A 24,138-nucleotide genomic window follows, 5' to 3' on the forward strand; every position below is an offset into this window, starting at 1 on the left:
TCCGGGCACTTAGCGTACCCATCGTTGTGTCCATAGTCTCAAGTTTTTTGCACAGCCACAGAAAGTGGCTTTCCGCAGTTGCACAAATCACTTGCTGGAGTAACCAGAATGATCCACTTTTGTACAGCTACTTTCGTAGTAATGGGGCCTGTGTACCGGGCTTCCAAAGCCCCGGTCTGATAATCCCAGATGACGCCTTCTTTGGAGAAATGTGAAATGTTATCTACACATTATATATTGCCACTTCAATCTCGGCCGGGGCTGAACTCAACTTTTCATCTCTACTTGACAAGCATTCGTGTTTGCTATGTCATACTGGCCCTCCTTGCATCCTATTCCAATTATTCTATTGTACACGGTAGTTGAATAGCCAAACTACGGGTCCTTTCGACCAGGAACCATTGCGGGAAAAGCTGTAGGCATAGGTCCTGCCGGTGGCCCAAGCGCATAATTCGGGTGCATGTGTACTAGCGATGTATAATAATGCTGGATCACCGGTGCTGTCACCTTCGCATATGTCAAAAGTCTGAAACATACCATCAAACGCCAATCAATGACATCCAAGAACTCCTTTTCCAAAAGGTTCATCTCAACCAGTGAGATGCCTCCCACTCGGGCATAATGTGCTTCGGTCAACGGCATGTAACAAACCATTTGTGCTGAAGGAATCACATAGTGCTTTTGTTGCACAGACAACAGCTGCACACAAGAATCGATGCACAGTGAGGCTGCAAATTGTGAAGCTGCTCATTCGTTCGCAAACTCGGTCAATGTAGATGAGTACAATTAGCATGCATGGTTTGTCCAGAGTGGTGTATTTTGCTAAGCGCCTCAAATATGCACCAATGCTAATCCCAGGAGCTGCGCGTGAATGAAAACGGGTCAAGTCCGAAGGATGGAGCGGAATGGTATCGTTGTGAGTTGTCAGCTGCAATAGCATATCGCCTGTACGTGTCAATAAAATCCCCGGATACGAACTGATCAAAGTGAACAAATCTTCAGGGTCAGCCTCATAGAACCTCCCCGGAAGTTCACGTTGGTTCTCCAATGGTTTTTGCGAGCCATAAGAGGACGACGTGTTGTGCCCATCACTACTTGTACCATCGGAAGACCGACTCGATGGGTTGCTTGGATCAAAGGAAAAAGACCCTTTTCGAGATATTTGCGAAAGTACTGCCGACGAAGACCACTTCTGTGCCATGGTGTTTTGAGCCGGGCTTGAGGCTACGTCCTCTGAATAAGGGACCTCCTCTGCAGGTTTGCGGTCTATTGTTGTAGTCATTATCCTTCAAAATCCCTGTATTAATCAAGAAGAAATGCAAAAGCCTGAAGCATTTCACTAGGCCCACGTCTGGCGTAAAATAGAATAACACCACTGAAGTCAAACGAACAACGACGCAGACCCAGAGCACCACGCAGATGGGTATGCTGCAATCTCCAGTCCCGATTGGCTGTCACGTGCATCGTTCGAGACAACGTGCGCGCACGTACTCATTTCCAAACCGCTGTATGTACATGCAAGACCGAACGTCCTTGCGTTTTTCACAGCAAAGACTCTCAGATGACCAGAATTCCATAGCGCGCTTCTAAGGAGGGTATTTTTATGATAGCTCAAAAAGGTCACCCCATTAGCTTACTCAAGTCGTCAGGGGGGTACTGACGCGTCAGAATCACTCCGTGAACATACATGTGATTGGGCAAATGTCATCAGTCTTTTAAGACTCTGGATATACTTTCGGCTTACTTCATCGTTAAGTACTGCAAGTAAGTATGGATGAAACCTTACCATGAGCAACTTTTGACGAATACAATTTCTCATCGGCTGATCTTTCGTGGATCCTGCCCTACATTAAAGCGTGGACGTACGTACCCCGCCATAGTAATACCAATAGGCCAAGGAGCATTCCCGATGGAGAGTTGCAAATATGAGTCGTTTGCTTTTCTGTATTCTCGTTGTTGCATATAATGAACGATCTCAGCAATACGCAACAATACATCCGATTCCATAGACCGACGACGTAGTAGTTTGAATAATGGCTTGAGGTTGACAACGGTTTGCGCATGTAGCTCACTCATTTTCTGCCCCTTTTCACTGCGCTTTACAATATCAGGGCGCTGTTCCAGTTCAGTTTCCCAGTCTTCGAGAATGCCCTTTAGCGTATAATAGATAATCGGATACACACGAGGTGTGTCTGTCCATATAAGTTTCAGATCCATAACGGTATGCATTCCCACGCCTTCGCGCATCCTAGCAGGGACTCGGTCCTTGCTTGGTGTATCCTTTTCTTGGCCTTGCGAGACAGACTTTTCACCTGCACCACCCTCATACTCATTCTTTGAATTTTCAATAAACACCCCCTTTCCCTTGATTTCGCGCTCAGAAGCTTGTTCTAGCGCATGTAGCCGCTGAATGCGATCTTCGTCTGATTCGCCGAAAAGGCAAATTGGCTCGGACTTTTCACGCAAGCGGCACATAATTTTATCTTTGGATGGGTCCAGAGTTTTCTGTGCAACCAATTCATCTTGGTTTGGCGTCATGACGTCGTCCCTCGCCGATTCGGCCATATTCTGCGAAGTGGCCTGGATATGCTCGTTTGACTCGGGTAGATCAGGCGTCCTTTCCTGCAATTCCCGTGCATACTGTTGAGTAGTAATCGCTTCAATATCACCCCTTCTCATGTATTTGTTACCATCATTATGTTCCTGGGCGATCTTGCGTTTCTGGGACGCAATCTGTGCCTTCAGAGCGTCCATGCTCCACAGTGGCCTGAGGTTCTGGAGGTGGTTTCTTTCTTCGGCCGAAATACGGGGCCGACGCGCGGGCAGATCCGGTCCTGGAACAGTGCGGCTCCTCACTAACTTACGTTTCTTACTGTTACCATGGCTGAGCAGCTGAACCTCAAGACTGTCGAGTTTGATTCGCGCTTCCCCAACCAGGTATGTATGATAATACAGTGTAACTGACATTGCCTAGAACCAGACCCGTCACTGGTATGTAACTCTGGGCGTAAATCCAGTTTGATGCTAACCTGCGACCCGCTTGTGGGCATTCAACCTACAGCTGGCAGAGGTATGTATTCTCCTATGTAACACCTAGCTACGTCGACTACTTCCGATGTGTGAACAGCAAGGGTGAGGAGTTCGAGCCCTGCAAGCAGTTCTACAAGGCGTACCACACGCTCTGCCCGAACGAATGGGTGTGTATTTTCCGTGGTAGACTGACTTTTAGCTTGAGAAGTGGGACGAGCAGCGCGAGAGCGGCGCGTTCCCCGCTAAGCTGGACGCATAAACTGTGCTATCGTCTAATATAGCCCGGACAGTTCACTTACAAGCCAAGTGGATCACCCCTCTGACTGCATGATTCTCTACCATGTGCCTGCCCATGCATCTAGTATGTCTCTGATACGCGTCAGCACGAGATTGTCAGGCCATTGCATCTCATCAGCCGGCGTTAGATCGTTCGACCTGGTCGACCCAATCAGCGTACCATCCCAGCGCATCGCTTCCGCCTCCCAGGCCCATCCGGTCCCATTTGTCAGCATGGGCCATAAGGTGGCATTAATCATAGTGGTTGGAGCATGTGCTGCGGTGGTATGTAGCCGCAACCGGCATGTGCCCTCTGCCATGCGTGGCTCGAGCCGAAGGGTGCAGACTGGTCTTTTGCTAGTATCGTTTTCCGCGCCGCGAAGCACACGCGTCCATCGAGCACACTCTCGTAGGATCTCGAGTGCTCGGTACAAACGTGCCAAGCAAAGGAATGGCACGGCAGAAACCTCGCGCACCTGTTCATCATTAAGAGATGCTCTGTAGGACGACGTAGAGGGCAAATTCTGCCCCACGAATCCTGACTGAATTGCGTCATGGATAGTCCCTAGTCGGAAAGAAGCAAGGCCGAGTGCTAAATGTACACTGCGCGCCATACTGTGTGGAATAGCGATCGGTGGGTCCACTTGGGCAACGTAGGCTAGAGGCCGGCTGGGCCGGTCTGCATAATGGCCTTGTGCAAGCCAAACCTGGTTTGCTTCTTCGGGCATATCCACCACGGGGTATACAGACGTGGCCAATGCATCCTGATTGGATTCAAAGGGTATCAAAACTGGACAGATCCGCACGGTAGCCATGTGATGGGGAGTGAATGCAAGAGATAAATAAGGGGTATGGTAATGGCACAAACTCACACCATGACCGAAGCGTTGCAACAGGTCCACAATTTCCGGTTGTTCTAACAAGTCCACGGAAAGATCCACTTGTTTGCCATGTTGTGAAGCGAGAGAGAGAGCCTCTTGTCCACATACTTTCTCGGCCACAATACAAAGTGATGCAAATCGTTGGAACAAGCCCTCTTGGGATTCTTGTGTCGACTCCACAATGATACCATCAATGGAAGCTAGAGTTGCCAAGCTTGAGACAAAGGCATCCCATAAATGCATGGCCTGTACTAAAGCGGTACTGTCATTGGAAGCCTTGCATCGCGCCAGGATGCGAGGATCGACTTCGAGCCCAAAGAGCACAAGCATGAGTTGCTGGAGCCAGGCACACAGCATATTCTCCAGTTGTTTATTATTGTTAGAAACGGCAGAAGAATCTCCTGTAGCATAGGAGATGTGCAGCCCCACATTCGGTGCCCATAGGTCATCCTTACGACAGAGGCCTAACTCCAAGTCAAGAACGATAATACGCCCACCGCTCGTGAATGTCATAATCTTTTCAAAAGGTGCATTGGCATCAGGCATATCAATCCGCTCATAGAAGCATTCTAAGTGCAAATTCGTTGCAGTGGGCGTCATGGCTTGGCATAAGGCGTCCAATACTGCGACAGCATCAGCGTGGTTTGTTGCCGGTTTACTGTTGTGCGTTAGTGAGCCTGTCCATAAAACAGAAGGGAATGATTTCCATGCATCTTTGAAACAGTTAGCCAAGGCTGTTGTTCCTCGTATGGCATAGGATGCTTCGGACGCTTGCGTAGAGAGGTCTTGCAATATTGGCGATGCGTCAGATACTTCTAGCGACATGCGCAACTGGTTTGCTGCTCTTGACATCAACGAAATATTCTCTGTCCAAGATTCCTGCGAAAGTGACACAGTAGAGGGCTGCACTAAGTCGAGAGAGTAGAGCCCCAAACGCGATGCAATCGGCCAGGCAAGCGCGTGGAGACACTTTCCAGCTGCGCTGATCGTCGGGGTATCCTGCTTCAGTTGTCGCACCTCTTGCAGCATATGAGTGACAATTTCTAATGCAGTACGTGAGTTACTTGACGACGATTCACGAATTGATGGGGACATATCTGCCACGTCCTTGCCATCCATAGTAATTACACGTCTATTGTCAGATCGTGACTGCTGCCTCCACTGCCATCATTCACGTGGCATACTCTCGATGTCTGTGCACACATGTACATGTATGTGCAGGCTATAGGACAGCTAGTCATCGTCATCAAAGGGGTTTTCGACAAAATCGTCATCATCTGGCTCAGAATTCTTCTCTCCATCTGCTCCTTTCTTTATAGATTCGTTGGTATTGTTAGATGGCCCTTGGCTTGGCGTATCAGATGTTGAGGTTTCGTTGTTTAGGGCGGTGTGCTCAACATGAGATCCCTCGGGTTCTGCAGAACGATCCTTATCTTCTTCTTGCCTTGATGATGCCATACTTTTGGAGCCATGTACGTGAGTCTTTGCTTCTGTTGCTGTGACCTGACTTTTACTGCTGTATCGTTGTCCCCAGGCAGGCACAGTGCTTTTGGTGTTCCTGGTAGGTGTAGACAATTTTTCTGGACTGGGACGGTCTTTAGCAGGCAAACGCGGTGGAGTTGACGAAGCGGCCAATGTGTCTTGCGAAGCACGAGCGTGGAGATCAGTGGAATTGACTACAAGACTCTCCAACTCCTCGTCTGCCAGAGGCTTGGGGTCGTTATCATACATTGGAGCTGTTCGGTAGATGGGGCCTGACGTCCATGTATTTCCAGTGGGACGGACATGCGTGTCTTGTTGGAAAAGATTAGACGAATGCGAAGTCGGTGAGCGTTGTCGGAAAAATCCTGGCGAATTCATGCGATTTTGGCCATCATGCTGACGGAGCGCCGTCTCAGCCTTTTGTCGCCAATTCGACAAAGTTGTACCCACCTTCGCAAGACCCACTATCGTGTCAGCTTGTTGGATAACGTACCTCCCGTGAAGCGATTAAAGTCCTCCTTCCACTGGCGAGCCTCCTCAGAAGTAGGCCAAACGCTGAGTTCGGGTGGGCGACTAGGCAGTGGTGGCGGTGGCCCAGCGGGCGTGTGGGGAGTGGCCGTGGGTCGACCATGTTGCTGGCGAACACGAGGGCTGTATAGCAGCTGAGCTGGCTCTCGCTGAGTCATACCTGGTCCGTTGTTATTTGCTTTCAGCTGCATGACATAGGCTCGGTAACGTTCGCGCTCTTGCAATAGCTGGGCAATTTGTGCATCCGTCATGGTATTCGACTCAAAATTTCGTGGTTCACTGCTTGGGTGGTTAAGCTCCAGGAGGAATTGAATCGCTGCATAAGTGTAAGCGACATACCTGACTCCATGTTATTGCGCCTAGCCTTCAAAATGTCCGAGACTGTGACTTTGTGGAATGCGGGAAACATGGACTGAAGTTGTTCTACCTGGGCATCATCTGGCACTAGATCGTGCGAGGCACTAGTTAGTGGCTGTGACGAGGTAGCGCTCGATTCTGACTGTTCTGCTCCATTGTTCTGAGTCGCGTCGTTCTGTGCTTGGAGCCCCTTCTCATGATCTTGCGTTTTATTCGGCTCGGAAGGGGTCTTCTCAGTAGCGTCAGAGTTTTTCTCGTTAGACTCGCTGACATCTGCTCCCGCATCATTTTCAACCTCCGCTTGAGGGGATTCGTTCGCCTCGTCTTCGTTCGTTTCTGCGTGCGTCAAATCCTCTTTAGCATTTTGCTTTGATTGATCTGCCTTCTCTGTGTCGCACTTATCCATTGTCCTTCCGCTTCCTCCCACGCTACCGATCAGGAATTGTGGCGTGAAACGAACGGGCGGGGTGCAACGCCTTGTCACAAGTGTAGGGCTGCAATGATGACATAATATCACGGCGCGGCGCGTCATTTTGCGCACGAGCCTTTTGTGCCATCCCACTATGGCTGTGTGTGTGGTGTACAATCCGGCGGCCGGCAAGGGACTTGCCGAAGTGCTAATTCGTGAATATATCCAGCCCCAATTGAATATATGGAAGATACAGAAGGAGGATAGACCTGAGCCTATATACCATGTGACGAACCCCATTAGGGGCGCCAAGGACGCGGTCCGCTATCTTTCGCCCTTGACTCAGACCTCAACCTTAATTCTACTGGGTGGCGATGGAACGACACACGAAATCATCGAGGAGGCTACAGAGCAGTTTGGACAAGATCTTTCCAAGTTGCAGCTGGTGCTTGTCCCTACGGGCACGGGCAACGCACTGTTTCAGTCTCATTTCGGGCCAGGCCCATCTGACAATGAACAGTGGCGACTACGTTCTTTTGAGGCATTCCTCCAAGGAGATGTGCAATCTCTGATACCGCTCTCTTTCTTACAGGTGGATCCCTATCACTCTACTGCGACAGTAGTGGCATCGCATGCACTTCATGCTGCTATCCTGCGTGATTCGGAGGTTCTGCGTACTGAACACCCGGGTATCGAGCGTTTCAAAATCGCAGCGGAGGAGAATATGAACACTTGGTTTGATGCAACACTGTTCCTCCAGCCTTTGGACCATGGACACGTCCTGAGATACGACCCAGTTATGAGGGATTTCAAGCCAGTAAGCGCCGCGTTTGATGACTATCTGTGCCATGGCGACGGGCGCGTAGAAATGGCCGGCGTTTTTATCTACATGAATGCTATGTTGGTGGATCGCTTAGAGGCAGACTTTATTCCAGCGCCCTTCGCTGGTGTACTAAGCGAGCCTCATCTTCGTCGCCCCCCAGAGGCCGTGGATATTATTGTAATTCGTCCGTATCGCAGCCCGCGCGTACAAACCTTGCTTAAAAACGGAGATGATGTAAAAGGAATGCACAACGAGTATGCACAGGATGTGATTCAGCCTGTTTTATTCGAAGGCATGTACAGGGGTGGCGTCCATGTCGACTTCACCTATACCCCTGACGGCCAAGTGGATATACAGGGCAGCACAGAAGGGCCGCGGGTGGTGGAATATTTCCGTGCGAGTGGATATGAATGGGTATCTTCCCCGGATGATTCTCAGGCACATACTACATGCGTGGATGGTACCATTATGGCAGCCGCGCGGACGCATACCAAGATCAGCCCCGTGCAAGGTGTCAAACTCTGGTCAAAGCCATGGAATTAAGCCGTGGCCACGACAAGCACACAGCGAGCCATGCCCGTGTCCCCGCCCTGGGCCCACGTGTGCACGACACGCCCGAATGCACGCAAGGCTGCCCATTGCATTTGACTCCCGGCACGCCATGCTTGGTCGTCGATTCCGAGACCCTGTAAAAAGGTGGAAAACCCAGGGAATACGTCGTGCGAGATATCCCGTAGTTGAATAATTGAGAAGCCTGCCGTCTGGAGCTGCTCCATGTAGGTAGAACAGGGAACCATCGATTGGGTTGGGGTGCCAGATAAATAGCACGTCATCCAATGCTGTACGCGCTTGCCCCAGCTAGGCGGATGCATGGGCGCCGGTAAGGTGCTGGGCGTAAAGGACGAGCTTGTTTCCGGGTACGGCCAGGCAGACGCCAGGTCCACCAACGCTAGACGTCCTCCCGGCTTAAGCCGTCTGTGTGCTCGTTCAAAGAAGAGTGCGCGATTATGAAAGTGATACGCACAATCCAGGGCTAATATCACGTCGTAGGCATCAGCGCCATCGTCCTGGGCAAGCCAGTCGACGGCGTCAGCGCACCAGACTTGTGCTTGGTTGCCGAGTCGTTGTTGTGCGCGTTGTGCATGAACTGGTAGGGACGTAACTCCATGAAGACAGCTCAGGGAGCCCCGGCTCAGGAGGAGGAGCGAATCGCCGCATCCGTGGCCTACATCCAACACACGGTCGCCGGGCGCCACCTGTGCAGCGCTGTGCAGCAGCTCCGCCAGCGCTTTGCCGTTAGTTGTTGTCCACGAACCTTCACAAGCCTCAGGAAATACGTCCGTGTCTAGTCAGTAGCCCATATTGAGCCACTCCGTACGGGGCGGCATCACGTTGAGAGCCAGGTGTGTGAGAGCAGCGTAGGTCTCAGCAGGCATTCTATCGGTGGGCTGTGGGGAAGCTGAAAGCTTGTATGCGGAAATAAGCTAGCCTGGGCCACCGGGACCCCCACTATTATATACAGAAAACAGAGTACATATACGTCATAGGTCGTCCGGCGTCCATAATGCCGAGCGCTGTACCGGCGGTTCCCGTACACTTCGGCGAGAGTTTATGCCGATGCCTAGTTGACTCAGTTTCTTGCCCAGCGCGTTCTCCACCTGTTGCTCCGTCACGGGGCAGCCCATGGTAATCGTGGGGCTCACATCAATGGGGACGCTGAAGGAATATAGATGGAAGGAAATGTGAACCTTAAGCAGGATTCTCAAGTTCTCATGGGTTTTAAAGCAGCGCGTCGCCAAATCCTGTGCAACCCTCAAGTTCCGATCCTTCGCCACATCGTACTGGAGACGACAGGGGAGTGCGAAAGTCGTGTTATCGCGCTTAGCGATGACTTGATCATCGGCTTTGCAAGAGCCGATCGTCAATGACTGCTCCGTCGCGTCGTATGCCACAGCATGTACTTGTTTCAGTGTCGCCGACACATAGTTAGGGTTCGAAATCTGAAAAAAGACTTCGGTGTTGAACTGGAACGAGCTGCCTTGGATTTGCACATCGTCTGAGCTGGGGACATTGATATTGTCTAGGCCAATATTGGGCGGACGCAAGAACACAAACAGTAGCATCAAGATACATAGCGTCAGAATGATGCCCCACACCAAGACGCATACGAGAATCCGGAAGATTTTCATAAACAGCGACTGGCTCCGGAAGGCGCGACGGTCTTCTGGGAGCCAAATGCCACGGTACCCATTCAGCCCACGGTATGCCTTTTCCAAGCTGTTAGGAGCATGTGCATCAGCGAACATGGCGGTGTCATCGACGCCTGCATCGTCGACGAACTTATCGTTGTCGTAAGAGAAGCGGTTGCCCCAAGTGTCGCTGTCGTTGTACGCATTGGCACTCGACTGCGCTGCCATCTGCGTCGGCGGCTCCAGCAGTGTTACTGGACGCTGTCCGGACGGCGCAGGATACGGGTTCTGCATGGTGGCGACGTCCGAGCTCCGCACAGCCTCCGGCCGCAACATCTATACCGTGGGGATGTATGCACTTACTTCCCAAACTACAGGCACGGCGGCGGATCGCCCTAGCGGGACAGGTGGTAGTCGTCGATGCGCAGCAGCAGCGACACCGTCTCTGATGCCAGCTCCAGTGCACTCGTAGACACGAGAAGCGGCTGGAGAACGTTTTCCTCTAGAATGTTGGTGATCAGGCCCTGTACTGTCAGTGATCGCTAACGCACCTTGCGCACGTTGATACCGGCGGTCTTCTCGCCCATGGCGTGGCGGTTCCGGAGCTCGGTCACGATCGTGATCGGGTTCAAGCCGGCGTTCTCGGCCAGCGTCGTCGGGATGACTTCGAGCGCTTCCGCGAATGCCTGGAAGCTGTACGCCTCCATGGTCGGCAGCGTCTGCGCGCACTGCGCGAGCTTGCGGGACACGTGCACTTCGGGGGCCCCGCCACCGGCGATCAGTGCACGCTTTTTGACAAGGCAGCGCACGACACAGAGCGCATCGTGCAAGCTGCGCTCGCTTTCCTCGAGTACCAGCGAGTTGGAGCCTGTGCACAGCACGCTCACGGTCTTGCCGGGGTTCTTGATCTTGGTCACTTTGACGACGCGAGCGCCGCTGTGCTGGACCTCGTCGACCAGCTCGGCACTGGCGAGCTTGTCCTCGGTGAACGCCTCAATGTCCGCAATCGGGCTCGTGCCGAGCGACTTGCAGAGGAACTCGATCTCGTCGCGCTCAATGTCCTTGACGACCATGATCTTGAGCTTGGCCAGGAAATGGAGGGCCAGCTCATTGACGGCGTCGCGCAGAATACTCTTTTGTAGCAGCAGCACGTTGCAGCCCGTCTTTTTGATCTTCTTGCACATATTCAGCAGGTACTGCCGCTCCTCCTTCAGGATCCTGTCCATCTGGCGATAGTCGTTCACCACAATCTGGTTGTCCATGTCCGGCTTGGGGCTGCTCAGCTGGAACTGGCACACGGCAATCTTGGCCTTCTCCACGCGCGAGGGGCCGCCGCTCGACGTGACGACGTTCTGTTCAAGCACAAGGCCGTCGACCAGCTCTGTGTCGTCGATGGTGCCGCCCACCTTCTTCACGATGCGGATATCGCGCAAGTCGACCGTCTCGCTCTCGCTGCTCGCCGGGTCCACGAGGCGCAGCACGCTGTCCACGGCGATCGGCGCGAGGATGGACGAGTACTGCGACACCACCTTGGAGCTCAGCGACGTGGTCGCCGCACGCAGCAGACTGTCGCGGTCGGTCAGGTCGACCGGCGTCGAAATCTCGCCAAGGAACTCGACGGCTTTCGCCGCCGCACGCTGGAACGACTCGGCAATCACGGTGGGGTGGATGCCCTTCGTGAGCAGCTTCTCCGCGGCACCCAGCAGGCTACCGGCGATGACGACGACGGAGGTAGTGCCGTCGCCCGCCTCGACGTCCTGCGCCTGCGAGAGGTCGACGAGCTGCATGTGAGTGGCAAATACGCACCATGCGCGCCGCAGGGTGCACGACGGCCATATGCTTCAGGATGGTGGCGCCATCGTTCGTGATCACTACCTCGCCTGACGACGTTTGAATCTGGGTCAGCAGCGGCCACGCACCATTTTGTCCATGCCCTTGGGGCCCAGCGACGTGCGCACCGCGTCGCTGACGGCCTTGGCCGCGCTCAGATTCGAGCGCCGCACCTCCTCCGGCTTGTCGGCATTCTTAAACGCACGGTAGTTCGTGCTGGGCTGCGCGGTTGCAACCGGTGCTGACATGTCGTAGGTCGTCGCGTCGGCCGCGACGGCGCGGCGCGGCGGGCTTTTTTACGGTGGGTATGTCTGCAATTATTTACCAGCGCTAGTCCGAGTCGATGTCAATGACCTCGGGCGGCGGACGCGCCCAGAGCGTGTGGCCCTGTCCCTGGAAGGCCGTGCCGCCAGGCGGGGGCGCGTCCTGAGAGGGCGCAGGCGCGCTGTCTGCGTGCGACACGGGGACAGGCAGGCGCTCGACGTCGTAGCCGAAGAACAGCTGGCCAAAGGGCAGGTTCAGCGCGGCCGGCACATGCTTGTCCTCCCGTAGTGTATCGTTTGTCACAATAGCGGGGCGGCTGTGTGAGTGCAGGCACGTACTCGGTACTGCGCACGAGGCTCTGTGGATCGCGCGGTGTGATCGGCTTGTCCTTCTTGCCCTTGGTCTTCTTCCCGCTCAGGGTCTGCCCCAGGCCGCGGAATGGCGTGCTCGCGCTCGCGCCGTCGCTGGACGCCGCGCCCCGGACGACGTCGTACTTCGCCTGGTCAATGTGCAGCTTCGACGCCATAGTCGACGGCGCCGCGCGCGGCTGCGGCGCCGGCTCCACGTACCCCTTGGGCGCCGCAAAGTCGACCTCGAGATCGGTCTCGATGATCGAGATGCCGTCCGCGTCCGGCTGCACCTCCATGATCAGGATCTCGAACGTGAGGCAGTTGTACGAGATCTCAATAATGTCGCCGCGCGTGAGTGTCGGGTAGTTGCGCAATGCCTGCTCGAGCCTGCGTGAGCGCGCCAGACGTACACGGCCTTCGGGTCACTGATCTCCAGGAAGTCGACCGTCTGCGGCTGCAGCTTGACAAACTGGCCCTTCGGCAGGCGCGTGCCCTGCATGTGGATGGGGTCACCGTCCTGCAGCTCGAGCATACGCATCATCTGCGTCAGCAGCACACACGTACCCAGGACGGCAGGTACACCTTGCCCTCGTCCGCGATAAACTCCACGACGCCCGCGTGCGTGCGCTGCGCGCGCGCATGCCCGACGCCACGCAGCACAAAGGTCCACGGCGACTCGAGCTCCAGATCGGCTGCCGTTAGCACCGCCACATACTGATCGTCGCGAGCGCCGACGGCGGCATAATCACTGGGTCAGCACCGTCTACGCACCCTTGCCGCCGTAGCTCACATCCTTGCGCTCGCGCCCGCCAAAGCGGCTCATATGGTACGCCTTGAAGTAGTTTTCGTACGACTCGGGCGGCGCAGGGAAGCGGCGGTCAAACCCGCCAAACATATCGCTCAGCCCGCCCCAGCGCGCCGGGCGCCCCAGGCCCGCAAGGCCTCCGTCCACTTGTCCAAACTGCGTCAGAGGTGCCGACCTACCAGCGACATGGTGGTTGCCGGGCCGCCACCGGCGCCGCAGGTGGAGGTGCCGCGTGCGCCGCTGCCCCTCTACCATGTCGGTGCCGCAGGCCGTGCTGGCTCGGCTCGCGAGCTTTTCGTCGTGCGAGGTACGAGTGCCCACTGACGCAGGTGGCCGATGCGCTCATCAAGCTCAAGCTTCCGCATGGCGGCTACTTGCCTGGCATCGAGATGTACTCGCCGGAGCCTAGCCGCGGCGGGGCGTCCGTCTGCGGTCCCGCGTTCACGGTCAAGATGGTACCGCAGAGCGACGAGGGCGCGCCGCGGCCCGCGAAGCACTTTGTGGACGCGGCGGAGCCCGGCTCGGTGATGCTCGTGTCGGCGCCGCCGCACACGCGCTCGGCCGTGTGGGGCGGGCTGATGACGGCGCGCGCGCAGAGCCTTGGCGTGCGGGGCGTCGTGATCGATGGCCGGTGCCGCGACCTGGGCGAGCACCGCGAGAGCGCATTTCCCGTGTTTGCGCGTGGCCACTCGGTCCTCGGCCAGTCGCCGTTCACGCGCCCGAGCGAGCTGCAGGTCCCGCTCGAGATTGCCGACCCGACGGTGCTGCGTGGCGCGGACGGGGCGCCGCTCTTTCCGCCGGTCACGGTGCACCCGGGCGACGTGCTGCTCGCCGACGTGGACGGCGTCGTGAGTGTGCCGGCCGCCGTCGCCGAGCGGGTCGTCGAGCTCGCGACCGAGGGCCGGCGCGTCGACGGTCTGTGCATGGCGGACCTGCGGGCCGGCCGCGGCGTCAAGGAGACGTTTGCGCTACACCGCGGCAAGTAGTTCTATAGGAGCAGCCGGCTTGAGCGTGCGCGGCGGCCGAGGTCGCGTCCGCTGGGCGCGCGCTCGAGGCGCTCGGGGATGTCGTTGTAGTGCTGCGTCGGCGCTGCGACGGCGGCGGCCGTCGAGCGCGGCGCGCTCGGCGGCGCGCTTGCGCCGCTGAGCGAGCGCAGCCGGCGCGAGAACGAGCGTGTCAGCTTGCTGGGCCCGTCGCTTGGCTGCAGGCGCTGGAGCAGGAGGTTTGCGCGCATCTGGCACAGGTGGCTCATCGGGTACGAGGCCCGCGGGATTTTGAGGCGGCTGCTCTCCTGGGGCACGAGCGGGCGGCGCGACTCGACGAGCTCCAGCTCGCGGCGCGCGCGCGCGAGGTCGCCCTGCGCGAGGTACAGCGAGCCGAGCTCGTAGTGCGCAAAGTACACGAGGTATCGGTCGACCGCATCGAGGTGTTCGCCGTGCGCGCACGCCTTGAGCAGCGACTGTCTCGCGTCGTCGGCGACCTCGGCCATGTCGAGCTGCTGGCCCACGGGGGGCCGCACGACCGTGTGCGGCTCCGGGAAGGCCACGTAGCGCAGCGCGACGCCGCGCAGAAAGTATGCGAGCGAGTACAGCGCATAGTAGTCGCTGGCGCCGCCGGCAAAGGTGCTCGGCGACTTGTACGCGAGCAGCTCGTCGATGACGCGGTCGATGTGTGTCAGGTGCTGCGCGATGAGCGTCGCGACGGGCGTCTGCGCGAAGCCATTCCACATGTACACGAACTCGAGGGCGGGCAGGCCCAGCATGGACTGGCGCTCGAACTTGGCGGCCTTGCGCATCACAAAGCGCTCGAACGGCACATGGCGCCCGGCCATCTTCTTCGCGAGCGCCGGCACCTGCTTCATCGCCATTGCGGCCTGTGTGCGGCGCAGCGGGCTCGCCTCGTACAGGAGCGCCGCCTTGGCATACTGGTAGATCGCCTTGGACCAGTTGGACTCGCGCACCAGCATGTCGAAGCACGCGAGCGCCCGGTCGTACTCGGCCATGCCCAGGTACGTGAGCGAGAGCCGCCAGAAACACAGATGGTGCAGCTGCTTGTACTCGCGCTGCGACTCGATCGCCGTGCGGAAGCACTCGACGGCCTTCTCGGGCAGCGCCTGGGTCGCATACAGCAGCGACGAAAAGAACAGGAAAAAGGTGCCCTGCGGGAAGCGGTGCAGGTTCCACGACAGCACGCGGTCCGCCTGCGACAGGTCCACGTCCGGCAGCGGCACGCTCGTGGGGATCACCAGGTGGTATAGCAGCAGCGCCAGGTCGCACAGGGGGCGCCGCATACCCTCCTGCGGCACCCCGATGCGCGGCTCGACCTCGTCGCGCGTCCAGCCGCCGGCCCGCTCGAACAGGCGCAGTGCCTGCCGCCGATCGGCCGCGAACCCGACGCCCTCCATGAACCGGAGCATGCGCGGCTCGAGCAGCGACAGGACAAGCATGCAGCACCCCATGCCGAAGTACACGCCCGAGCGCAGGTCCTGGTCGGCCGCCTTCGTCGACGGCCGCCCGTCGCGGTTCGCCTGCTCGACCGCCTCGTCCGCGGCCTCGAGCATGCGCAGGAGCTCGCGCAGGACCACATACGCCGTGCGCAGGTTCATCGCCTCGCGCACAAGCCCAATCGTGTCGCCCGCATACAGGATGCCAAGGATCGACTTGCACAGAATCGACTCGGCGTACACGAGCTCGGCGTGCTGCTGCACGAGCGAGTACTCTGAGATCGCGCTCTTCGCCTGCGGCAGCACCGTCGACAGCCGACTCTTCTTCTTGCGCAGGCACGCGGCGATCCGCTTCGTGTGCTGGCAGCACTCCATCGCGACCTGCATGTCCTCGGGCTCGAACGTCATCAGACTCTTGACCACATTGACCATCGACATGCCCGCCGCACAGTACAGACGCGTCCCGGCACCTTCGCGGCACAGCTCCTCCGCCTCGCGCATCTGCGAGTTGAGGAAGAGCTGCATCGCCTCGTGCGCCGTCTCCAGGTCCTCCAGCAGCGCACTCTCGCTCAGCTGGCAGTCGTGCGGCGCAACTTTCGCGGGGATGTAGTGCGGCGTCACGACCGTCTCCGGTATCATCGGCAGCTCGCCATCCTCGGCCAGCAGGGAACGCTCCTCGTCGTCCAGATCCAAGTTGTCCGTCCACGCCGCCGGCGCCGCATAGCGCTCCTCCTCGACCTCCACGTCGTCGCCCGCAAACTCTTCCGCCGACGCGAAACCATCCAGGTCGTCGGCAGCCGGCGTCGGTGGCACAGCGCGCGCGCGCGTAGCCGCCTCGTCCTCCGCGGCTGGCGACGTGGCTTCCACCGCACTGCTACGCTGCGGCGTAGACGCGGCAGAGTCGGAACCACGCTCGCCCCGCGAAGCCAGTGTGGCCTCGTCGAGCTGCGGCACGGGCTTGCGCCGCTGTTTCCGTGGGACGGCTGGCGATTGACCCGTTGTGCCACCAGCTGCCGCGCCCGCCGCCGTAGGGGGCGACGTCGCCTCTGTCGGCGAGTGCTTCGTGGCCTCTGTCGGCGAGTGCTTCGTGGCCTCTGTCGGCGAGTGCTTCGTGGCCTCTGCCGACGAGCGCTTCGTGGCCTCTGTCGGCGAGTGCTTCGTGGCCTCTGCTGGCGCGAACGCCGTGCCAGCCACCATGCACGGGCTCTTTTGGCCACCAACCGAGTTCTCGAGCGTGTCCTCACCGTGCTCGCGGAGCCACTGCAGCAGCGCAGGCGCATTGTGCCGCTCGTTGACCGTCTGGGACTGCACTGAGCCGTCCAGCTGAGGATAGGTCCACTCGATCGTAAAGTCGTTGCGGAGCACCTTGATACGCGAGTACACTGTCACGGCACGCACGAACGGCGCCATCTGGTAATACTTGAGGCGCAGCTGGCGTGTCAGGACCTCGCGACGGTATTCCATCTCCTTGTCGCCCCCGAGCCACGCCTGCGTTGCGTCCTCGAACTGCTCACACAGCGCACGGAACTCGCGCTGCAACTGGACACGCGTCTCAGTGTCTTTCTGCAGCGCATTCTCACCGGGCTCCGGCTCCGGGTACGACCAGTCCCAGTCGAGCGTGCCGCCCATCCCTTTGCGGAAGCGGGACCGAGGCACATACTCCTCGAGCTCCTGTGCCTTGCTGCTGAACCGGATCTTGGCCTGCACCTCGGGATCCATCAGCGGCTGCAGTGCCGACCAGATGCCCTTAAAGATCCACGGCGCACCGTGGATGTAGATTCGCTGGAGCGACTCGGGATAGTATGCCTCGAGGCACTTGAGGATGAACATAACACAGTTCCAGTCCATATTTTTCAGGCCGAAACCGGTCATATCAAACACAATCACGCACTTCTCGATGGGGGGCGTGCAGAGGAGACGCACATTCTCCATGGCCAGGACGACAAACTGCTGCAGCGTCTCGGGCTTCTGCGCACTCGTCAGGTGGCGCGCCACATGGATAAAGTAGATGGGAAATTCGTGCGCGTCTGTGTTGCCCTCGATGTACGAGATGCCGCGGCGAAATTGGTTCAGGAAGCCTGGCACATCCTTCAGGCCCTCCTCACCCTTGAACAGGATCGTTTCGGTTTGGATATCTAGGTGAAACTGGATCGAACCGACCAGCATCGCCACCGACCGGTCCACGTCAAACTTGCGCGCGCGCAGAAAGCGCAGGACGAATTGGTCCGGCGCATCCATCTTGACAGTATCCCAGAAACTCTGGCGCAGGTACCTGCCGCCGTACTTGGCCACCGCTTCATCCAATACTTTCATATCTTGCGACGTGGCATTCTCCTGGCTGCTCTCCTTTATGCTCTCCTTGCTGTTCTCTTTGCTGCTCGTATTTGCCGACCCCTCCTGGCCGGTCTGGGCGGCCTTGGGGCCGCCCATCCTTTCGAGCTCGTCGGAGCGCTCACAGTTCCGCTGAAAGATGTCCAGAAGCAGCTCCCACGCATCCTTAAATGCCTTCGCATGGTCTGGCGTCAGGTTGCCGCGATAGCCTTCGGGCACCTGCTTTTCCCCGTCGCTCACCATGCTAGGCAACGTGGACGCTCTATCGGCTTCCGAGTGTGGAGTGTGGGGCACATCGGCCGACAAAAATATGGGGCGCAACAGCGAATCGTTGGCATGGGAATCGTATCACTTTACAGGAGTGGCACTATGACCTCGTTCACGGCACCCTAGCCGTGCTTGCCTTGTTGGAAGACATTTTGTTACTACCTGAAAGGCAGTCACCCATCGCTAGCGCTAGGCCATTTTACTCATCGGCGTCCATGTCCATATCTGCCATCACGTCGCCGCCCGAATGGAGCCCATAGCCGTCTTCTCGAGTCGCCATATCCAGTTCGCTCGTTTCTTCATGATCTTCGGATACATCTTGTGCTTCGTGGTGTGAGTAGTGGGGACGCATGTGGGGAGAGCTGGCGAGAGGCTCCATTTTAGGGGCGCGCAGATGCATATCAGGGAGCGCCTGCGCCGGGGGCGCCGATGTGCCATATGGCATACGTGCCGAGTCGTGGGTCATAGACGAATGGCGTGACTTGTTCGCCATAAGTGTATCAAAGTTGACGTGCTCACAGCCCAGCAAGCCCGACGACGGCGGACTCACTGCTGCCGGCCACAGCGCCTTTTCTTCCGGCAGAGAACGCGCGCTCGAGTCCATGCCGACGAGGATGGCGGCCGCCTCCAGGAGCTGCACCTGCTGGTGCTTGCTCATCAGGAACTTGGATGCCTCCTTCCAGTACATGGTATGCTCCCAGCGGTGCTTGATCAGACAGCTGGGGTGGCGGTAGACCTTGGCGCAGCTCTCGCACTTGTGGATGATCGGGTGCTGGCCATGCGAGCCTGCTGAAGAATCCTTCATGTCCGCATCGTCGGTGGCTGTCGAAGATGGCGAGCCAGACGGATGCAGCATCGGGGGAATCGAGTCCTCGGAGCTGTTCCGGGCGTGGTTCTGACCCATACCAAACTCTCTCGCAGCGGCCTCCATAGACCCGGCCGATCCAGTCGGCATCGTATAGCTCATTGGCGCGTCTGGGCTCCTGCGCGTCTTCACGTCGGCCTCTGACGCCGCTCTCGTCGTCAGCGCCTCACCCGCCGCACCGAATGACGTCGAGAAGGCCTCGTTTCCTGAACGTGCATGCGGGCTCAGCTTGATGGGGCGGCCCTCGCCACTCCGACGGGGGTCATTCAACACGATACGACCCAAATCCGCCGAAGGGCTGGGCGTCATCATCGCGCCGCGCGGCCTACGCATGTCCATGGATGATCCATTGGGGGCATAGGTGCATGTCTGGAGTGTGAGTGGACCGTTAGCGCGACCTACCGCCGTGGCACCGCTGGGATGGGCGCGCAAAGAACTAGCTGAATAAGAACTCATGGGTAGGACAGAGCAGTCGCCTTCAGCTGAGCGATGCTCGAACAAGGCTCCTAGATATCAATCAATGGAGGTAGTGGGAGAGAAGACCAAATTGCAGCGCCGTATGTGAAGCGCTTGCAAAATTCACAACTGGGATGGCAAAAAGACCTTCTTGTTGAGCGGGTTGAATCTGGATTGAGGGCTTTCACGGAAAAAATTTCTTTGCCGCCACCTCACGATATCCGCAGACCTATCTTGTTGCGCTAAGACACTGGGGCTCAGCCAAAAACTGCATTTCTTTGCTAAGAATATTCTTATTTTTTCGACCGCAGCGCGTCGCGGGGCTTGCATTTTGTCATGTGATTGGTGCAACCGTCACAGCCTTCGAGACCTCCACACGTTCGAGTATACGGGCTGGCGGGTTATCCTGTGCGCCAACTCTGGGTTCCGCGCTCCCCCGCGGTCCGCGTGCGACTTTCTGACAGCCGTCGAAAGAGTGGCCATGACTCCATAGTCGAAAGACCTACACACACCAATCACACGCCTGGCTCACTGTCCGCACCAGTGCTTCGAGGGCGGCCACGTCCTCGTGGTCAAAGCCGTTCTGTGACTCGCAGTCAATGTCGAGGACGCCAATGATTACATCATCTCCATCACCGCGCCCACCCCAGGCGCGGACAAGGTCCTCAGGGCCGTCGCCCTTAAGAGCTGCCTGAGCTGCGTCAGAGAGCGAGGTGCGCGGCACGACGATCGGCACGACGATCTCCGACTGCGAGAGCGAGTCGCATGCAATGTGGCCCGCTAGCTTGTGTCAGTATCGCGCCACCCGTCTACGCACGGTATGCATCTGTGTGGGGCACACACACGGCCTTGGGCGGGAGCTGAGCGCTTCCGTCCGCACACACGCCCCGGCCTGGCACAGAAGCGATGACCTGGCAGGCCGGGAGCCCGCAGAACGGCCCCAGAAGGAGCGTGGGCTGCTTGGTCGGCGGTAGAGCGCCGGGGAACAGCGGCGAAAGCACGTAAAACCCGGCCCAGTTGACGTGCAAGTCCTTCCATGCGTGGAAGCGGTTCATCGAGTGGTACAGGACAGCACTCACGTTGGCCAGGTTCGTGACCCAGCTGCGCTGCCCATCGAGCAGGCCGGCCACTTGCATGCCGACATACTCGTAGAACTGCGACTTGGTTTGAATGTCCGATGGGATCGCCGCGGCGTCAGCGCTGCGTGTCAGCGTTGTCTACCAGCGCCACGTACTGCACCATGGTGTGGGCCGTCCGTACGCTGCGCACGGTCGTTCAGGAGGCCATCGTATCACGTGGAATGACGTTATTCGGAATGACGCGAGGGACGCAGGTGGAGGTACGAGAAGACGGCCGCAGGGCCCAGCAGCGGCCGTGCCGTCTGTTATGTGGGCCAGGTCGGTGGTGCGCCCTCTGCTGCGGGCGCCCCTGGCGCGCGTCTCTGTGCGCCCTCTTCGACGTTATGCTTCGAGTGGCCCCCCGACGTGGAACGATGCGATACCGCTACCGTGTGTGGACCAGCACGAGCTGCGGGAGCGGCGTGTGATGGCCGGCAGCGCACGGGCCGATGCGGCGGCCGACGAGGAGCTCGAGATGCTGGGGCCGGAGCCGTCGTATACCAAGGTGGTGTCAGGGTACCGAGTTTTTCGCCACAACCAGGATCTTCGCCTCGACTATGGCAATGTGCTCTCAGGCTTCCAGATTGCCTACGAGACGTGGGGCGAGCTGAATGCGGCGCGCGACAATGTGATTCTGCTGCATACTGGCCTGTCGGCGAGCTCGCATGCAGCAAGCACGCCGGAGAACACGGCCAAGGGCTGGTGGGAGGACTTTATTGGTCCGGGCAAGGCCCTTGACACGTCCAAGTTCTTTGTCATTTGCACCAACGTGCTGGGCTCATGCTATGGCAGCACAGGGCCGTCGAGTCCGCATCCCCGCGACCCGACGGGCGCACCATATGCGACGCGGTTCCCGATTCTGAGCATCTTTGACATGATCCGCGCGCAGTTCCTGCTGCTGGACCACCTGGGCATCGAGCGGCTGTACGCGAGCGTCGGTTCCAGCATGGGCGGTATGCAGAGCATCGCCGCGGCGCATCTCTTTCCTGAGCGCGTGGCACGCGTCGTGAGCATTAGCGGGTGTGCGCGCAGCTCGCCGTCTGGTATTGCGCTGCGATTCGCGCAGCGCAGTGTGCTCATGGCCGACGAAAACTGGAACCGAGGCTTCTACTATGGCGCGGATCGAGTACCGCCGCACAAGGGCATGAAGCTCGCTCGACAGATTGCCACGATCACCTATCGCTCGGGCCCCGAGTGGGAGCAGCGGTTTGGCCGCCAGCGGCGCCATCTGCTGCGGGACGGTGAGTCGCCGTCGCAGCGCGCGCCTGCGTTGTGCCCGGACTTTCTGGTGGAGACGTACCTGGACCACCAGGGCGAGCAGTTCTGCCTCAAGTACGATGCAAACTCGCTGATCTACATCTCCAAGTCGATGGACCTCTTTGACATGACCGATGATGCACTCGCTGAACTCGCCGAGACGCGGATGCAGGCGCATGGCGACGACGGGCACCTGCCGATTGAGACGGCGCACAACCGTCCCCGCCGGCCGTCGCGGCCGCACATCACGACGATCTCGCATCCTGGCGCGCATGCATATGTGCCATCGCTGATGCGGGGACTGAGCCGCCTGCATGCGGTACCTGTGCTCATCCTTGGCGTACAGAGCGACATTCTCTTCCCGGTCGAGCAGCAGCGCGAGATGGCCGAATGTCTGCGCATGAACGGCAACCCGAATGTGATGTACTATGAAATTGACGCACCGCACGGGCACGACAGCTTCCTGATCGATGTGGCGAACGTGGGCGGCGCGCTCAAAGGGTTCCTCAATTAAGCCTGCGCGAGCTTGGCACGCACGAAGTCGGCCAGCTCAGCGAGCGGCACCTCGGTGCCCTTGTTGTCGCCAGCTTCGTCCTTGCCGAGCTGCTCCTTGACACGCACGGTGCCCTGCGCCCACTCACCGGGGGCCAGCAGCACGGCGAGGGGGATCTGCTCCTTGTCGACGACGGCAAACTGCGCCTGCAGCTTGGGCTTTTTCTTGTACAGGAACTCGGCCTTGATGCCGGCGTCCCACAGCTGCTTGCACACCTGCATGCGCTCCAGCAGGAGGCCATCACCCATACTCATTACGTAGACATCCACCTCCTTTTGACGCACGGCCGTGCGCTCACCGCGCGCTTGCGCGTCGCGGATCCGCTGCATGAGGATGGAGAAGACGCGCTCGACACCAATGGACACGCCGACACACGGCACGGCGTCGGGGCGCTTCGAGCCGCTGAACATCCCGACGAGGTGGTCGTAGCGGCCGCCGGCAGCAATCGAGCCAACACCGACGGTGCTCTCGTCGACCTCGCCCTCGGCCAGCTTCTTCTTCGGCGCGCCCTCGACGGGCTTCGGCGGCGCTGAGGCAGCCGTCACTGCCTCGTAGATCACGCCCGTGTAGTAGTCGAGGCCACGTGCGAGGCTCAGGTCGAACGAGACGCGGTCGAGCACGCCGTATACCTCGAGGTACTGGAACAGGAGCTCCATGTCCTCGAGGCCTTCCACGGCACGCGCGTTCTGCGTGAGCGCCGCGTCTGCTTTGAGCTCGGCGAGAAGCTCGCGCCCGCCGCGGCGCTGCACGTAGGTGCCGATGCGGTCGGCCGCCGCCTCGTCGAGGCCCTTCTCTGCGACCATCTCGTGCTTCACGTCGGCCCACGGCGACTTGTCGAGCTTGTCGACAGCACTCGAGATAGTGCGAATCTTGTCTTCCGGCACACCGCAGATGGCAAAGATGGCGTCGAGCAGCTTGCGGTGGTTCAGTTTGATGGTAAAGCCCTCGATCTCCAGCGCATCGAGCGTCTCCACCAGCACACAGAGACACTCGGCATCGGGGACCATGGCGTCGTACGTGCCGGCAATGTCAAAATCGCACTGGTAGAACTCGCGGAAGCGGCCCTTGGTCATGGCCGGCTGGTCGCGGCGGTACACCTTGGCGATGTGGTAGCGCTTGATGTTGCCGTACTCGGTCGGGTTCATCGCGACGAAGCGCGCGAACGGCACTGTCAGGTCGTACCGCAGACTACACAGCTCGCCACCCTGGTCCTGCAGGTCATAGATGAGCTTGCTGTCCTCGCCGTACTTGCCCGCGAGGATCTCCTTCAGCTCAAACACGGGCGTGTCAATCGTCACGGCGCCGTGCGTCGTGAACACACGCTCGATCGTGGAGAACACGTGCTTGCGCAGCGCCATCGACAGCGGCTCCCAGTCGCGCGTGCCCTTGGGCGTTTTGAGGGTGATCTTCCCCTTCTTGCTCGCGAGGCTCAGCTCGCTCAGGCGCTGCCCCAGGTGCTGCAGCTCCCCCAGCGCCGGCGCCACTTGGTCGGCCGGCGCCTGCGATGCGTTCAGCGCGCGCACCCTGTCCAGCTGCGCCTCCAACTGCGCACGACACGCAGACACTGCCTCGGATTTGTGCGACATGCTTCTCACAGCTCGACTCACTCCACGTAGCAGGGGTC

At 58.6% G+C, this 24,138-nt stretch overlaps 12 protein-coding genes across 12 annotated transcripts; 3 read left to right on the top strand and 9 right to left on the bottom strand.

The window, feature by feature from the left end:
- Positions 1-848: 848 nt before the first annotated feature.
- On the bottom strand, positions 849-2,754 carry MSY001_3147 (uncharacterized protein; the record flags this gene model as incomplete). Its single annotated transcript, XM_018885038.1, has 3 exons — positions 849-945; positions 1,020-1,266; positions 2,073-2,754. The coding sequence occupies 3 exons, from the start codon at positions 2,752-2,754 to the stop codon at positions 849-851; spliced, it is 1,026 nt and encodes a 341-aa protein (XP_018741638.1).
- A 126-nt stretch (positions 2,755-2,880) lies between these two features.
- On the top strand, positions 2,881-3,289 carry MSY001_3148 (uncharacterized protein; the record flags this gene model as incomplete). Its single annotated transcript, XM_018885039.1, has 4 exons — positions 2,881-2,937; positions 3,018-3,070; positions 3,098-3,197; positions 3,230-3,289. 4 exons carry the CDS (start codon positions 2,881-2,883, stop codon positions 3,287-3,289), a joined length of 270 nt encoding a protein of 89 aa, XP_018741639.1.
- Positions 3,290-3,365: 76 nt separating this feature from the next.
- Positions 3,366-4,544, bottom strand: MSY001_3149 (uncharacterized protein; the record flags this gene model as incomplete). The annotated part of the gene is made up of 3 exons (XM_018885040.1): positions 3,366-3,844; positions 3,923-4,070; positions 4,179-4,544. The coding sequence occupies 3 exons, from the start codon at positions 4,542-4,544 to the stop codon at positions 3,366-3,368; spliced, it is 993 nt and encodes a 330-aa protein (XP_018741640.1).
- Positions 4,545-9,327: 4,783 nt separating this feature from the next.
- On the bottom strand, positions 9,328-10,269 carry MSY001_3150 (uncharacterized protein; the record flags this gene model as incomplete). The annotated part of the gene is made up of 2 exons (XM_018885041.1): positions 9,328-9,360; positions 9,382-10,269. 2 exons carry the CDS (start codon positions 10,267-10,269, stop codon positions 9,328-9,330), a joined length of 921 nt encoding a protein of 306 aa, XP_018741641.1.
- Positions 10,270-10,370: 101 nt separating this feature from the next.
- Positions 10,371-12,053, bottom strand: MSY001_3151 (uncharacterized protein; the record flags this gene model as incomplete). The annotated part of the gene is made up of 4 exons (XM_018885043.1): positions 10,371-10,499; positions 10,527-11,756; positions 11,782-11,871; positions 11,895-12,053. The coding sequence occupies 4 exons, from the start codon at positions 12,051-12,053 to the stop codon at positions 10,371-10,373; spliced, it is 1,608 nt and encodes a 535-aa protein (XP_018741642.1).
- Positions 12,054-12,717: 664 nt separating this feature from the next.
- MSY001_3152 (uncharacterized protein) lies at positions 12,718-13,314 on the bottom strand (the record flags this gene model as incomplete). Its single annotated transcript, XM_018885044.1, has 3 exons — positions 12,718-12,960; positions 12,984-13,111; positions 13,191-13,314. The coding sequence occupies 3 exons, from the start codon at positions 13,312-13,314 to the stop codon at positions 12,718-12,720; spliced, it is 495 nt and encodes a 164-aa protein (XP_018741643.1).
- Positions 13,315-13,477: 163 nt separating this feature from the next.
- MSY001_3153 (uncharacterized protein) lies at positions 13,478-14,210 on the top strand (the record flags this gene model as incomplete). Its single annotated transcript, XM_018885045.1, has 2 exons — positions 13,478-13,531; positions 13,554-14,210. The coding sequence occupies 2 exons, from the start codon at positions 13,478-13,480 to the stop codon at positions 14,208-14,210; spliced, it is 711 nt and encodes a 236-aa protein (XP_018741644.1).
- Positions 14,211-14,400: 190 nt separating this feature from the next.
- Positions 14,401-18,241, bottom strand: MSY001_3154 (uncharacterized protein; the record flags this gene model as incomplete). Its single annotated transcript, XM_018885046.1, has 2 exons — positions 14,401-14,425; positions 14,466-18,241. 2 exons carry the CDS (start codon positions 18,239-18,241, stop codon positions 14,401-14,403), a joined length of 3,801 nt encoding a protein of 1,266 aa, XP_018741645.1.
- A 223-nt stretch (positions 18,242-18,464) lies between these two features.
- Positions 18,465-19,442, bottom strand: MSY001_3155 (uncharacterized protein; the record flags this gene model as incomplete). The annotated part of the gene is made up of 1 exon (XM_018885047.1): positions 18,465-19,442. The coding sequence occupies one exon, from the start codon at positions 19,440-19,442 to the stop codon at positions 18,465-18,467; it is 978 nt and encodes a 325-aa protein (XP_018741646.1).
- A 646-nt stretch (positions 19,443-20,088) lies between these two features.
- On the bottom strand, positions 20,089-20,828 carry MSY001_3156 (uncharacterized protein; the record flags this gene model as incomplete). Its single annotated transcript, XM_018885048.1, has 3 exons — positions 20,089-20,366; positions 20,404-20,786; positions 20,821-20,828. 3 exons carry the CDS (start codon positions 20,826-20,828, stop codon positions 20,089-20,091), a joined length of 669 nt encoding a protein of 222 aa, XP_018741647.1.
- Positions 20,829-20,972: 144 nt separating this feature from the next.
- Positions 20,973-22,475, top strand: MSY001_3157 (uncharacterized protein; the record flags this gene model as incomplete). Its single annotated transcript, XM_018885049.1, has 1 exon — positions 20,973-22,475. The coding sequence occupies one exon, from the start codon at positions 20,973-20,975 to the stop codon at positions 22,473-22,475; it is 1,503 nt and encodes a 500-aa protein (XP_018741648.1).
- Positions 22,472-24,100, bottom strand: MSY001_3158 (uncharacterized protein; the record flags this gene model as incomplete). Its single annotated transcript, XM_018885050.1, has 1 exon — positions 22,472-24,100. The coding sequence occupies one exon, from the start codon at positions 24,098-24,100 to the stop codon at positions 22,472-22,474; it is 1,629 nt and encodes a 542-aa protein (XP_018741649.1).
- Between the last annotated feature and the right edge of the window lie 38 nt (positions 24,101-24,138).

This window comes from Malassezia sympodialis, genomic scaffold, assembly GCF_000349305.1.
Source record: "Malassezia sympodialis ATCC 42132 genomic scaffold, msy_sf_19, whole genome shotgun sequence".
Taxonomy (NCBI): Eukaryota; Fungi; Basidiomycota; class Malasseziomycetes; order Malasseziales; family Malasseziaceae; genus Malassezia; species Malassezia sympodialis.